Raw genomic sequence first — 15,223 nt, 5'->3', positions numbered from 1 at the left:
ATTTTTTGCTCCAGCAAATGGGAAAAAGGCTGGAGTGGCCATTTTAATTAATAAAAAATGTACAGCTGATTTTAAGATGGTAGAAATGGATCCATTAGGAAGGTGGGTGCATATTGAAATGAGCATGGAAAATAATATCCTGGACTTATTTAACATCTAAGCTCCTAATACGAATCAGATGGAGTTTTTTAAGAACCTACTACAAATTTTAATGACACTGGCTGCTTCTAATTTAGTGGTGGCTGGAGATTTCAATGCTGTAATGGATTCAATTATGGATAAAAATCCAAGTAGAGTTATGAAATCATTAGGGCTAGATAATTTGGTAAAATCTTGTGATTTAATAGATATATGGCGTATTCTTCATTTTAATGATCGGGAATTCTCTTTTTGTTCACAGGTCCATAATTCTTTTTCAAGAATTGATTATATTTTTGTTTCAAATAATTTAGCGAAAAATGTAATAAGAGATATTATAGATCCTATTCTCTTATCTGATCATGGTGCTGTATGGATTGAGTTAAAGGATGGTGAAAAGGATTATTCTAAGCCAGTTTGGAGATTTGATAATTCTTTGGTAATAGATTCAAATTTTACTGAAGATTTTAAAATAAAAATGATTGAATTCTTCCAAATTAATGATACTAATGATATAAATATGGAAGTATTATGGGATGCGTTTAAAGCAACCATGAGAGGTAATATTATTTCATATTCAGCATACGTTAGGAAACAGTTTACAAAACAATTTGTTGATTTGGAAAAGGAAATTAAAGTATTGGAAAGTAATTTAATTAATAGATGGGAGTGGAATACTTTGCAATTATTATTAAAAGCAAAAGTTAAATATAATGAGTTATCCTCTAAATTTGTAAGGAATGATTTATTTTCTCAACAAACTCAATACTATGGAAATTCAAATAAGGCGGGTAGGATGCTAGCAAATTATCTTAAAGCAAGGAAAAGAAGAACAAAAATTGTTGTAATAAAAGATAAAAATGGAAAATCACATAATAAAATTGATCAGATTCTAAAACAATTTTTTAGTTTTTATAAAGACTTGTATTCTTCTGAATCTTACAGAGATAGAGAAAAGGATGGATTGGAATTTTTAAGTTCACTTAAGGGGCCTCAAATTCCTGAACATATAAAAGGAAGTTTAGAAGAACCTATATCTTTAAAAGAGTTAGAAACAGCATTGAAGTCTCTTAGAGTTGGATCCGCTCCAGGTGGTGATGGATATACGGTAGAGTTCTATAAATTATTTCAAAATACTTTGTTACCCTATTTGTTAAAATTATATCAATACCAACTGAATAAAAGTTGTATATCAGGTACTATGGCAGATTCATTAATTATTGTCTTACCAAAACCAAACAAAGATCATACTTTGGTATCAAACTACAGGCCTATTTCATTAATTAATGTAGATGGTAAACTTTTAGCCAAAGTTTTGGCATTAAAATTGGCCAAAGCTCTCCCTTTTATTATTGATACTCACCAAACAGGATTCGTTGCAAGAAGACATTCTTCCAATAATACCAGACTGGCTTTTCATACTTTAAATTTAATAAAAGATATTCAGGATCCGGCATTCTTAATTTCTTTGGATGCAGAAAAAGCCTTTGACAGAGTTGAATGGTCTTTTATGTATCAAGCATTAGAATGGTTTGGTATAGGGACTGGTTTTATTCAAATGATTCAGACATTGTATAGCTCCCCTGGTGCTAGGCTATATATTAATAATAATTTATCGGATAGATTTAGTTTACAGAGGGGGGTTAGACAAGGTTGTCCTTTGTCTCCTTTGCTTTTTGATGTTGTTCTGGAACCCTTGTTGATAGCTATTAATCAGGCAAAGGAGATACAAGGAATTCCGTTTTCAAGTTGGGAATATAAGCTCTCCGCTTATGCGGACGATATTCTGCTTTATTTGAGGAAACCAGAGACTACTATTCCATGTTTGCTTGAACTGATTGAAAAATTTGGAAAGTTTTCTGGGTACAAGATTAATTGGAGCAAATCGGAAGTGCTACCACTTAATGTACATTGTACCAAAGGATTATTTGATTCATTTACATTTGTTTGGAAAGAAGATGGATTAAAATATTTAGGAATCAATATCAAAAGTACTATTGAGGATACAGTAAAGGAAAATGAAAAACTTTTATTAAAGAAAGTAACGGAAATGTGTGAGCAATGGAATCCTTTATATTTATCTTGGTGGGGGAGAGTTCAAACAATTAAAATGATGATATTGCCTGTGGTTTGTTATCAAATGAGTATGATACCAGTTTTTTTTCAGGGGTCATTTTATAAAAAGTTGAATGGTATTCTTACAAAATTTGTTTGGTTGGGGAAAAGACCTAGAATTGCTTTAGTAAAGTTACAAAAAACAATTGTGGAAGGGGGGGTAAATTTTCCAAATTTTTATAGGTACCATCAAGCCTATATTTTAAGACAGGGTATGTATTGGGTCCTTCCAGAGCTCATGGAGAATGTCCCAGACTGGTTGTATTTAGAATGGCGACTCATGTTTCCTATACATTTGGTTCATCTTTTGAGTATACCAATGCCTAATAGATACAAAGGGAATAGAATTTTGATTGATACTTGGAAGACATTGAGATATGTTACTAAATTATCACCTATTCCAATTTTTAAATCATTAAATCAATCCATTTGGCTAAACTCCAAGATTAAAATAAGTGGTCATAAAATTCTCTGGAAACAATGGATCATTGCAGGAATAAGAACTTTAAATGATGTTATTTCAAATGGTAAACTGCTTAGTTTTTCACAGCTGCAACATAAATATGGTTTTACTAAGTCACAAAGTTTTAAATGGTTGCAGCTGAAGCAGGCTATTCAGGAGGGGTTCCCTGAATGGAAAGATCTTGATACTCAATATAGTTTGGAAATCCTATGTTTCCAGGCGGATTTCTTGGGTCACCAAGCCGCTAAGTGGTATAAATTGATATATGGTTTTACAAATAAAAAACAAAAAACGGGTCTAAGAGACATTTGGAGCATTGAGATTAAGCATCAAATTTCTGCTTCTCAATGGCCACGAATTTGGTCTTGGAGAATTAGATGTACAGTGTCAGCATCTATGAGACAGACTTGGTTCTTTTTGTTGCATAGAGCTCTTTTGACCCCAGTACGTTTACAAAAGTTTGATAGCTCTAGATCTAATAAATGTTGGCACTGTAATCTAGAAGCAGGGACTTTGGATCATCTAATTTTTTATTGTCCTTGTATTAACGCCTTCTGGAAGTCAATTTGGTCTCAAATTAATTATTTTCTAGAAAATCCAGTTGCTATGTCATATGATACAATTTTGTTTGGAACAATGATGAGAGCAAAGAGTTAAATTTCAGCAAATAATAATAAATTACTAATGATTATGACAGGAGTTGCCATTCAGAATATAACTAGAAATTGGAAAGATTATACAAGACTTAACTATACTTTTTGGTGGAATTCTATATGTTATATCTATAAAATGGAACGAATTCTTGCTATGCAAAAGGAAATTATAACAAGTTAAAAAAAATTTGGGGGCCATTGATTGAATATTCGAATGATTAGACACTTTTTTTTATAGAAGAATAATATGATATGGGATTGGGAGGGTATAATGTGTGAGATTCAAATAAAATGTTGATATGTGTGGAAGGGAAGGGGGGAGGGGGGATAATATAAGATTTAATATTATATGAAGTATACAAGTGAATTGTATGAATATTGAATGATTATTGTATACTTGTTATGAGATATGAAAATGAATAAAGAATTGGAAAAAAAAAATAAACTGGTGCCTAAACGTAAGCACCACTTATGTACGTCAGAGGTGCCAATAATTTGCAGTTCCACGCGTATGTGCATTAGGCACTTTTCTACCAGGTAGCACCATAGAGCTGTAGAGCTCAACTGCAAGGGGGGCCTACAGGTAAGTGGAGCATAGGCGGGCCTGACACCAGGCAATACATGCATCTTCTAATACTACAGTTTTTGACAGGGACCCTGCACAGTACAGCGATGATCATGAGTCATGTGTCTGACAAGCCCCTAGGCCCTCCACCGAGTGTAGGTCTATGCTGGAAGGTGCCCCAGAAGAGAAAGACACAATTTCCTGAAACCCAGAGGTTTTTTACTGTGTCTTTAAGAAGCACCAGTTTCGAACCCAGGTTAAGGTGATGGCCCCTTTAAGAATCTGCTTGAGGCTGATAAGGGGGTGGGGCGAGGTAATGCAGAGCCCTTTATTCCAGGAAGAGGTGAGGGTGGTGGGGAGGAAAATCAGCAGCACTCCTGTAACTAGGAGATGACGGAGGAATTAAGCTCAGAGGAAGAAACCCTGGCAGGAGGTTGCTGCCCGGACCTATGGGCAGCAACGGGAGAATTCTTCTTATCCAGAACTGGAGAAGGAGGAGAACATGGACCTTTGATACAGCCCAATGCAAGTTAGAGTGTTTGGACTTTTAAGTTTGTGCAGCAGTATTTGTTTTTCTGTTGCACAAAGGAGAGTTGTTTTCCTTTTGTGTGCTTTTGCCAGAGTTGCTGGGGGGGAGCACTTAAGATTATGAACTGAAACCTTGGGGAAACAAATGTTTTGCCTGAAGAAGAAGAACGGGTTTTGTTTTCACTTAAAACCTTGCTTTTTCTTACTGCACTGCTCCAAGACATTAGAGACACTGCGATAAAAATGGATTACTACAGTCTGATAATGAAGGGAATGTAGCATTGCTGTTTGCATAATTATGTGCTTTACAGATTGGGCGGGAGGAGTCCAACTAAAGGGATTTTTGCTCTTCCCTTTCAGACTGTCTAGTAATTGAGACTGGCTACCAGTTGCAGCAAAAGCAAAGCCTAAAAGTTTGAAGCAGGAGTTGTGAAAAGAAACTGTTTAGTTTTCCTTCCGAGTTTGAAGCTAAAGGAAAAGGACTGTTACTTGACCTTGGTTTCTTTTTTAAGAAAGCAGGAAAGAAAAGTTGAATGCTCACATTTTGTTTTGCCTATCTTTGTGGGAAGGTCCTAAAGGGGAACTATTGTTGTGCAGACATTTGAAACTGGTAACTATGCCCACATTTGGGGCCAGTTTGCTCACGTTATGTTTTTAACCAGAACTGTGTGAATTCTAAAGAGAGAATTGGGTTATTTTTGGTTTGCTTTTTCCAAACCGCTGTTTTGCTATCTGACATGAGCTGTGAAACTTTATTATTAAAACAGAATTTAGTTTTTCTGACAAGAGTTTGACTGTTGATTTTTAGCACAGCTGCGAGCAGTACAGCCAGAGTATAGAAATGGGTGTGGGAGCCACTGTGACGTTGCAGAGGCCATGACCTTCTTCATTACGGCAGGTTACCACATGACCAACCAAAGCATCCCTGCCATAATTTACATAGCACACTTAGGCCTACCAACTTACACCACCCATTGACTTGAGGTAAATGGACACATTCAAATTTTGGCATGCAGAAAAGGTACAGAGAAGGGCGACGAAAATGATAAAAGGGATGGGATGACTTTCCTATAAGGTAAGGCTAAAGTGGCTAGGTCTCGTCAGCTTAGAGAAGAGACAGCTCAGGGGTGATATGATAGAGGTTTATAAAACAATGAGTGGAGAGGAAAGGGTAGATATGAATTGTTTTTCACTTTTTCCAAAAATACTAGGACAAGGGGGCATGCGATGAAGCTACTAAGTAGTAGATTTAAAACAAACCGAAGAAAATATTTCTTCACACAACATGTAATTAAACTTTGGAATTTGTTGCCGGAGATTGTGGTGAAGTCAGCTAGCTTAGCAGGGTTTAAAAAAGGTTTGGATAATTGCCTATTGAGATGGCCTGGGGAAATCCACTGATTATTCCTAGGATAAACAGAATAAAATCTGTTTTACTACTTGAGATCTAGTTAGATTTTTTTTTTGTTTGATTTTGGTTTATTTATTTATATCCCACCCTTACCCAGGGCAGGTTACAAACTAACATACAAAATTACAAATTACATACAAAAATACATACAAAAGCAACAGTAAATGCACCCACAAAACAGATGCTTGGGACCTGGGTTGGCCACTGTTGGAAACAGGATACTGGGCTTGCCCCAGTCTGCCCCAATATGGCAATTCTGCCATATTGGGGCAATTCGGTCTGCCCCAATATGGCAATTCTTAGGTTCAAAGCGGCTTTATGCTACTATTCTGTAATTGCTTAGGCTGCTACAAAATTGGTTCTGAGTTTACCCCATTGTGCCTATTATATCATGACGCCAAGTTATAAAATTGTCCCCTTTGCAAAGTGCAGGTGTAAACGCACACAGTGCTTACTACTACTAGATTCATGTGTAAGCAGTAGTTTTAGAAGGGAAAATACACGTGTAACAACATAAGAATTGCCGCTGCTGGGTCAGACCAGTGGTCCATCGTGCCCAGCAGTCCGCTCACACGGCGGCCCTTAGATCAAAGACCAGTGCCCTAACTGAGTCTAGCCTTACCTGCATACATTCCAGTTCAGCAGGAACTTGTCTAACTTTGTCTTGAATCCCTGGAGGGTGTTTTCCCTTATAACAGACTCCGGAAGAGCGTTCCAGTTTTCCACCACTCTCTAGGTGAAGAAGAACTTCCTTATGTATGGAATCTATCCCCTTTCAACTTTAGAGAGTGCCCTCTCGTTCTCCCTACCTTGGAGAGAGTGAACAACCTGTCTCTATCTACTAAGTCTATTCCCTTCAGTATCTTGAATGTTTTGATCATGTCCCCTCTTTTCAAGGGAGAAGAGGCCCAGTTTCTCCAATCTCTCACTGTACGACAACTCCTCTAGCCCCTTAACCATTTTAGTCACTCTTCTCTGGACCCTTTTAAGTAGTACCGTGTCCTTCTTCATGTATGGTGACCAGTGCTGGACGCAGTATTCCAGGTGAGGGCATACCATGGCCCGGTACAGCGGTATGATAACCTTCTCCGATCTGCTAGTGATCCCCTTCTTAATCATTCCTAGCATCCTATTCACCCTTTTTGCCGCTGCCACACATTGCACAGATGACTTCATCGACCTGACGACCAGCACTCCCAAATCTTTTTCCTGGGGGGTCTCTCCAAGTAACGCCCCTGACATCCTGTATTCGTGTATAAGATTTTTGTTACCAACATGCATCACCTTACACTTATCTACGTTGAACCTCACTTGACGTGTTGTGGCTGGTCCTCATCAGATCGTGTCTGTCAAGGTGCTCAATGATGCGGTCCTTTATCAGTGCCTCTACCATCTTTCCTGGTACTGAGGTCAGATTCACCGGTCTGTAGTTTTCCGGATCACCCCTTGAACCTTTCTTGAAGATCTGCGTAACATTTGCCACCTTCCAGTCTTCCAGAATCCTTCCCGTTTTGATCGACAGATTGGCTATTAGTTGAAGCAATTCAGCTATAGCCCCTTTCAATTCCTTGATTACCCTCGGAGGGATGCCATCCGGTCCCGGTCTCTTCTAGACTGACCGTCAACCCTGTCAGTTTCCCGTCTTTGTTTCCCTGTCGGCTTCCGGTATGTTGTGTATGTCCTCTTCGATAAACACATATGTAAAAAAATGTGTTTAGTTTGTTGCCGATGGCTTTGTCCTCCTATAGCACTCCCTTTATTCCATGGTTATCCAACGGCCCCACCTCTACCTTCGCGGGTCGTTTCCCCTTAATATATCGAAAGAACGGCTTGAAGTTTTTCATCTCCTTGGCTATTTTTTCCTCGTAGTCTCTTTTGGCCCCTCTTACCGCCTTATGGCACCAGCTTTGATGCTGTTTGTGCTTTTTTCATTTTTCGTCTGTTTTTGACCTTTTCCATTCCTTAAACGAGTCTTCTTGTCTCTGATCGCTTCTTTCACCATTACAGTGAGCCATGCCGGTTCTTTGTTCGTTTTCCTCTTGGATCCTTTGCCGATATGCAATATATATAGATTTTGTGCCTCGGTGACTGTGTCCTTAAAAAGGGACCATGCTTGTTCTAGCGTCTTTATAGTGCTTATCCTCTTCTTAATCTTCTTCCCCACAATGAGTCTCATCCCTTCATAATTCCCTTTTCGGAAGTTCAATACCGTGCTTGTCGTTCTGGATCGATGTTTCGTCCCTATGTCCAGGTCGAAGCGGGTTTTACAGATATTGTATATACTCAAATATAGGACGAGATTTTTGGGCCAAAAAATGGCCCAAAAATGGGGGTCTTGTCCTATATTCGAGTCATCACCCGACCCCCCTTCCAGACTTCGTACAAGCTTCTGGTAGGCCAGCCACCCTGCCTGCCCGCGCACGCACCTGCCCACCAAGCTATTGTGCTCCATGCTCAACCCCACGCTGCTGTCTGATTGGCTTCCGCCAGTTCTCGCAGGACGAGAACTGGCAGAAGCCAATCACAGAGCAGTGCGGGTCTAAGCAGGGAGCACAATAGCTCGGTGCTGTGGGGCGTCACGAGATCGGAGGCAGCAGCTCGGCATGGGGCAGGAACTTGAAAAAATTGTTCCTGCCCCATACACTGCTGGACCACCAGGGATTAAGACCTGCAAAAAAAGGTGCGCACGGGCAGAAGGGGGGAGTTAAAAAAATTGTTAGGTGGCTGGGACAGGAGACGAGAGGGATCCCGCCTGTCCTAGCCTACCACTAGACCATCAGAAGGGGTACAGGGTAGGAAGGTGGAACAGGGTGCAGAGCCTAGCAGGGAGTGAGGGGAGCTGGGTACAGAGCCTGGCAGGGAGTGAGGGGAACTGGCTGCATAGGCTGGGAAGGGAGCTGGGTGGAGGAAGGGAGCTGGGTGCAGAGCCTGGTAGTGAGTGAGGAGGGCTGGCTGCATAGCCTGGTAGGGCATGGAAGGAAGGGATCTAGGTGCAGAGCCTGGCAGGGAATAGGGCTGCTGGGTGCAGAGCCTTGCAGAGCAGGGAGGGAAGAGGCTGTGTGCAGAACCTGATGGGAGGGCGTAAGGGAGGGGACACTGGGTGCAGATCCTGGCAGGGCATGATACTTGAATATTAAGCCCCAGTCTTATATTTGAGTCAACCATTTTTCCTCCTTTTTGGGAGGAAAATTTGGGTTCTCGGCTTATATTCAGATCGACTTATATTCGAGTATATACAGTTCATGTGTTCGTTTGTGCAGTCAATTCTAAATTGTGCAATCAATATCAATTGCTTTCATTATCTTGCTGTTGCGTTCCATTTCAACAAAATTATTTGGAATGGAAAAATATACAACAAAAACAAAGGCGCAAATTCTCTAAACTGTGCAGTAAGTTAGGCACCCTACCGCCACCTAACGTAGTTGTTTTATTTGGTTCAGTCGGCGCAATAACTAACTGTGCCAATATTTTTAAAAAGCGGAATATAAATAATAAACTATAAAAAGACTAAGGGCTCCTTTTACTAAGGTGCGCTAGCGTTTTTAGCGCACCGCAGGATATTACTGCGCGCCACACCGCACGCTATGCAGCTAGAACTAACGCCAGCTCAGTGCTGGCATTAAGGTCTAGCGCGCAGGGCAATATAGCACGCGCTATTCTGTGCGTTAAAGCCCTAACGCAACTTAGTAAAAGGAGCCCTAAGGCTTAATACCCTGAAATGAAGGAAATTGTAACATAAAATGATTATATGCACGAAAATCATTGTATTTCCCAAGCAGTTGAATCAACAATGTCAATTCAACTGAACAGTAACTCTCTAAAAGTTTTTTAAAAACAAACAACATAGTTTAAAGCAGTAGTCTCAAACCCGCAGCCCGGGGGGCCACATGTGGCCCGCCAGGTACTATTTTGAGGCCCTCGTGTTTATCATAATCACAAAAGTAAAATTAAACAGTTTCTTGATCATATGTCTCTTTAGCAATAAATCACAATATTATTATTAAGACTTAGCAAAAAGGAGAGATTTATAAACGATAATGTAATGTAATGTAATTTATTTCTTATATACCGCTAAATTCTGTTAGGATTCTAAGCGGTTTACAGAAAATAGACAATAGGGTGCATTAAAATTATAAGTAAAATAGGTACTTAGAAATTCCCTTACTGTCCCGAAGGCTCACAATCTAACTAAAGTACCTGGAAAAATGACAATTAGTAGAGTAATGAAGAAATAAAATAGAGATTGATGAGAAAAATAAGAAAATAAACATTCTAATAAGACTACAATGATCTAAAGGACTTTGAAAGGTTGAAAAAAGAGGGGAGATAGGAAATAGAAGCAGAAGGGAGAACCGTTGAAACTATAGAATTCTTGGGAAATTTAAATGAAATTTAAATAATAAAATAAGAAACAAAAACAAGTGGCAAAACAATGAATGAGATTTAAAAAAAAATATCATAAACTAAAAAGAAAGTGAAAAATAAAAACAAAATAGTCAAGACTGAAGTCCAGCTTGAAATGACTTCACTGCTTTGGCTGCCAAACTTCTCCAGATGTCATCCGATCCTTGTCAGCAAACTGGAAGCCCCAAATCCAGTGTCTCCAGTCATCAACTCGTCTAAGACATTCACACTCTCCTCCTGCATGCCAAATTCGCTGACTCTGTCTCCTTTCAGGACAGGCACCGTCTGCGCCTCTCTGACCGTTTGCAGTGCCAACCATGGCCTCCCCCATGCAAAATTTTACCTCATGCAAAATTGTCATTTCTTTAATAAGACATTAATTATATTTTCTGAGGCCCTCCTAGTACCTAGAAATCCAAAATGTAGCCCTGCAAAGGGTTTGAGTTTGAGACCACTGGTTTAAAGCGTATTCATACTCGCACAGGCAGCCAATGGAGGTCAGTCAGCAACTCTAAAGTTGAAAGGGGATAGATTCCATACAAACATAAGGAAATTCTTCTTCACCCAGAGAGTGGTGGAAAACTGGAACGCTCTTCCGGAGTCTGTTATAGGGGAAAACACACTTCAGGGTTTCAAAACAAGGTTGGACAAGTTCTTGCAAAACTGGAATATACGCAGGTGAGGCTGGACTCATTTAGAGTACTGGTCTTTGACCTGAGGGCCACCGCGTGAGCGGACTACTGGGCAGGATGGACCACTGGTCTGACTCAGCAGCGGCAATTCTTATGTTCTTAATCTAACAGCTGTGTTCTGGGTCAGCTATATCCTAGTTAGCCATTTCAAAGTAATTCCTTTTTACAAAGCTGCACAGCAAATGCTCCAACGCCCATTTAGTTCCTATGGGTGTCGGAGCATTTACTGCGTTGGCCCGCGCAACCAGCTTTAATAACAGGGGGGGTAAATTTGTAATAAGTAATTGAAGTATTACTTTAAAATGATTGGAAATGAAGTGTGAACAAACTAACTGTAATTACTTCAACTTCAAAAAGGTCTTTTGTAAGAGAGACTAGATCTGATAGTTCATTGCCAAAGCCAAATCTAATATAAATCCAAGTACTCTAGAAGTCTTTTCCACAAATAAGCTGAGAATCATCCTAACAAGGAATATTACCAGGGTACAAACTAAACCAAAGAACCTTTCTCTTTTTCATATTAAGTTTAAGACAGACTGACTTCCTTTATAGAATTATTAATCCTTAAAAAAATAGAATCTTGGTTTGTTTATAGAGATTTAAAAAAAAAATCATTTGGATAAGAAAAAAATTCTTCCACCAACATCCAGCAAAATATAATCTAATGAACTACTATAGCTGGTGGGGAAGGGAACAAGTAGGGGATATGCAGGTACATTTGTTGGTGAAGTCCTCTAACTGAGCCTGCGTGTCAGTGCTCTCCCTTAGCTAGAGTAAACTTTTGGACTTACTGGGCATGTGCAGGGGACCCTGCCTTCAGCGGCTCTTTTTTTCTACTGATCCTGTAAGGTCACAGCTCTCCCCTCTCTCACACACATGAAGAAAAGATATTAATAATAATTCTAAATTAGACATCCATATATTATATGACCTTCCGCAGAGCAATAAAGACCTTCCTCTTCCGCCAATTGGGCCGTTAAAAACTGCCTCCTCAATATACTTCTCCTAGTACTCTTCGCTATGACCAGTCTGGTCTCTAGAATAAGCTCTGTTATTGTCTACTGTAACCTATTTTTTGTCATGACTAGTCTGTTTTCAAATGATTCTGAATGTCTACTTGTAACCCATTCTGAGCTTCTGGGAGAACGGGATAAAAATCGAAATAAATAAATATATATATCTTAACACATTTTTTTTTTCTTTAACACATTACAGTCTCTGCCTATCATGACCAAGTGGAAGGGAAACCAATCTTACAACAGCCTCTTGTATTCTGTTTCCTCAGAGGTCGCAGAAACCTCTGCCAACCTTTGCGAGATCCTCCTCTGACATGGGATCTCAATGTTGTCTTAAACCAACTCATGGATTCCCCTTTTAAACTAGTAGAAACCGCCACATTTTCATTCCTTACATAGAAGACAACTTTTCTTACAGCACTCACGTTAGCAAGAAGAGTTAGTGAGCTTCAAGCATTAGTAACTTATTATCCTTACATTCAGTTCTTCACTAACCTGGTTCAATTATGTACCCATCCAAAGTTCCTTCTGAAGGAACGTATGGATTTTCGCATCAACCAAAACATAGTTTTGCCCTCATTCTTCCCTCCTCTGCATTCCTCAACAGCAGATCATCTCCGTATGTTGGACTGCAGACAGGCATTATTCTTTCATCTCAAGAAGACTTCAGGCCTACATTTAACAAACCAACTTTTCATCTCCTACAATCCACCCAACCGAGGTCAACCATTTTCTAAAAGAGCTATATCCATGTGAATTGCCCGTAGTATCAATTTCTGTTATACCAAGGCACATTTACTGCTACCTGAACATATTGGGATTCGTAGAGTAAATGCAACAGCTTCCTCGGTAACTAACTTGTTATCAATCCCAATACAGGACATCTACAAAGCTGCAACCTGAAACTCAATTCACACATTCACTAAGCATTATTGCTTGGACCAGAGTACAGTCCAAGATACTCGCTTTGGACAGTCAGCTCTTCAAAATCTGTTTGCACCTTAATTTATCATCTCTACTCTAACACTCATCGAAGCAAGGGACTCAACAATAAGTGTTCCTGCATATCCCCTTCTTCTTTCTGGAGAAAGCGAAGTTGCTTACCTGTAATGGGGGATTTCTATAGACAGCTTGGGAATGCAGCCACACTTGCCTTCCACCTTCCCCACAGAGGAGTACTCAATCATAAGCTAGAGCCAAAACTGATAAGGAGGAGCCGCTGAAGGCAGGGTCCTCTGCACATGCCCAGTAAGCCTAAAAGCTTATTATAGGTAGCGGAGAGCACCAACACACAGGCTCAGACAGAGGACTTCACCAACAAGTGTGGCTGCATTCCCCTGCTGTGTACGGAGAACCCCCGTTACAGGTAAGCAACTTCACTTTTTGGCACTGGAGATGGAGGGGAAGGGTAAATGGACTTAATGAAGATGCTACTGGAGAAGGGAAGAGCGTCACCAATTGGAATTGTAGATAAAGAGTTGTGGATAGCTTTTGGAAAGGGAAGGTAGGGGGAGTATATTAGCTATGGTCTGGTCAAAGCAATGGAAATCCAAAATATTTAGGGGTCTGCATGGGCAACAAAAAAATTTAGTTTTGTTTTTCCTGATTTTTGTTCATTTTTTTTCTTACTTCTTTTGTCTATTTATTTGTTTTGGGTGTGCATTGTATGCACTCTAACTTTTTATATAAACAGTCAATCGTACACATGTTAATTTGTAGGTACACATATCTACAAACAGTTTGTTTGCACTTCAAATTTTTAGGCCCAAATGGTAAGTAAAGTGATAAAGCTGAGAGCATGGGGGAACTTAATGATTATCTTCATTACCCTTTCAGGGAATGGCACAGCTGTGTGTGACCATTGAAGAGTGCTGGGACCATGATGCAGAGGCTCGACTCTCAGCCTGCTGTGTGGAGGAACGGATATCTCAGATCAGCAGATCAGTAAATGGCACTACCTCGGACTGCCTCGTTTCTATCGTGACCTCTGTCACCAATGTGGATTTACCGCCCAAAGAGTCAAGTATCTGAGAACTGCTGGCTTCTACTTCTCGTCTTTCCAGACTCAGTGGATTTAAAAAAAACAAACCCAGAAGAAGAAGAAAACAAATTAAAAACAAACCACATGAGTGCAGCTGCTATTTTACCTTGACTTTTTTTTATTAATATTATTATTATTATTATTTTTTGGATTGGATCAATTTTACCAGCACATTGCTCTACTGTATTAAAAAATTAAATACAACTACAAGAAAAAAAAAATGTTGTTTTTTTAAAGGACATCTCAAGCATTCAGGTGCCGACTGATGAATGCAGAAAAGGTGCAGGTACCTCGAAAACCTCAGCAAACGTTTTTGTTGTTGTTATTTTGGATTTTTGTTTTTGGTTTGGTTTAAGATGTCTGGATTTCTCTTTTAGTGATCCGTCTGCTACACAGAGAACATTTGTGATGTAGAGAAAATTGACTACTATTGTAGAAAATGAAATGCTGCAAACTTTTGGAGGAAACTTTAGACTGTTACACAAGATACACCTTCCTCAAAAGGATTCTGATCCCATTCTTTCCCTTCTTTTTTTTTTTTTTTTTTTTTAGAAAAAAAGAAAAGTTACAGTGTGCTAAAAAAAACAAAACAAACAAAAAACACACACACATACAAAAAGACATGTGTGTCTTTTAGCGGATCTAACGGGTGTCACTGTAATGTATTGATGGAAAAGAAATTGTTTGGAAGGTGTGAAGATTTTGGTGGGATTATACATGGGGTGGAGGGAGGCGCTAGTGTGTGATTGTTGGGATGGGATGGGGGGAGGGTGCTGGGAAAGAGTGTGAGGCGTTGGACTTTGCAGCATTTGGATAAACATCATTTGCTATGGAGCTACTTCTCAGGTAACCAGTTAATAAGGGGAAGGATGTATTTTTTGAGGCAGAGCATAAACAGCAACCACAGGGTACAGAGAAAGTGAGTCATGCATGTGCGCCTAACTCTGTCTTGGTTATGCAGCATACAAAGTTTAGTGTAACTTGTAATATCTCAGGCTCGGGTGCTAATGGTGAGGAGAGAAAGGGTTTATATATTGTTCCACTAACTTCATCACTCCTAGAAAATCTCAGGAAGGGCTAGCAAAGTGCGTTCTTCAGTGAGGGATTATGTAAGTCGATAAAGTGTGTCTGTGCTGAAGGAGCACATTCCTCTGGCTTGACAGTTCAGGGAATACAACCTCTGCCTGGGTTAAGAGA

The 15,223-nt window shown here is 39.6% G+C and overlaps 1 protein-coding gene across 4 annotated transcripts in view; it reads left to right on the top strand.

The window, feature by feature from the left end:
• Positions 1–15,223, top strand: part of ACVR2B (activin A receptor type 2B) — a 340,318-nt gene that overhangs the window by 322,007 nt on the left and 3,088 nt on the right. For 3 of the 4 annotated variants that reach the window (XM_033931706.1, XM_033931705.1, XM_033931704.1), the window contains one exon: positions 13,822–14,711. The exons of the other annotated variant lie outside the window; for it this stretch is intronic. In XM_033931706.1, the coding sequence (XP_033787597.1) occupies positions 13,822–14,016 (195 nt within the window). In that variant the 3' untranslated portion in view covers positions 14,017–14,711. Of the gene's footprint in view, positions 1–13,821; positions 14,712–15,223 lie in introns of those variants that run through there. 4 annotated transcript variants of the gene reach the window in all.

The sequence above is a fragment of the Geotrypetes seraphini genome, chromosome 2 (genome assembly GCF_902459505.1).
Source record: "Geotrypetes seraphini chromosome 2, aGeoSer1.1, whole genome shotgun sequence".
Lineage (NCBI taxonomy): Eukaryota > Metazoa > Chordata > Amphibia > Gymnophiona > Dermophiidae > Geotrypetes > Geotrypetes seraphini.
Note: the sequence above shows the minus strand (reverse complement) of the source record. Positions and strands in the feature narration are given on the sequence as shown.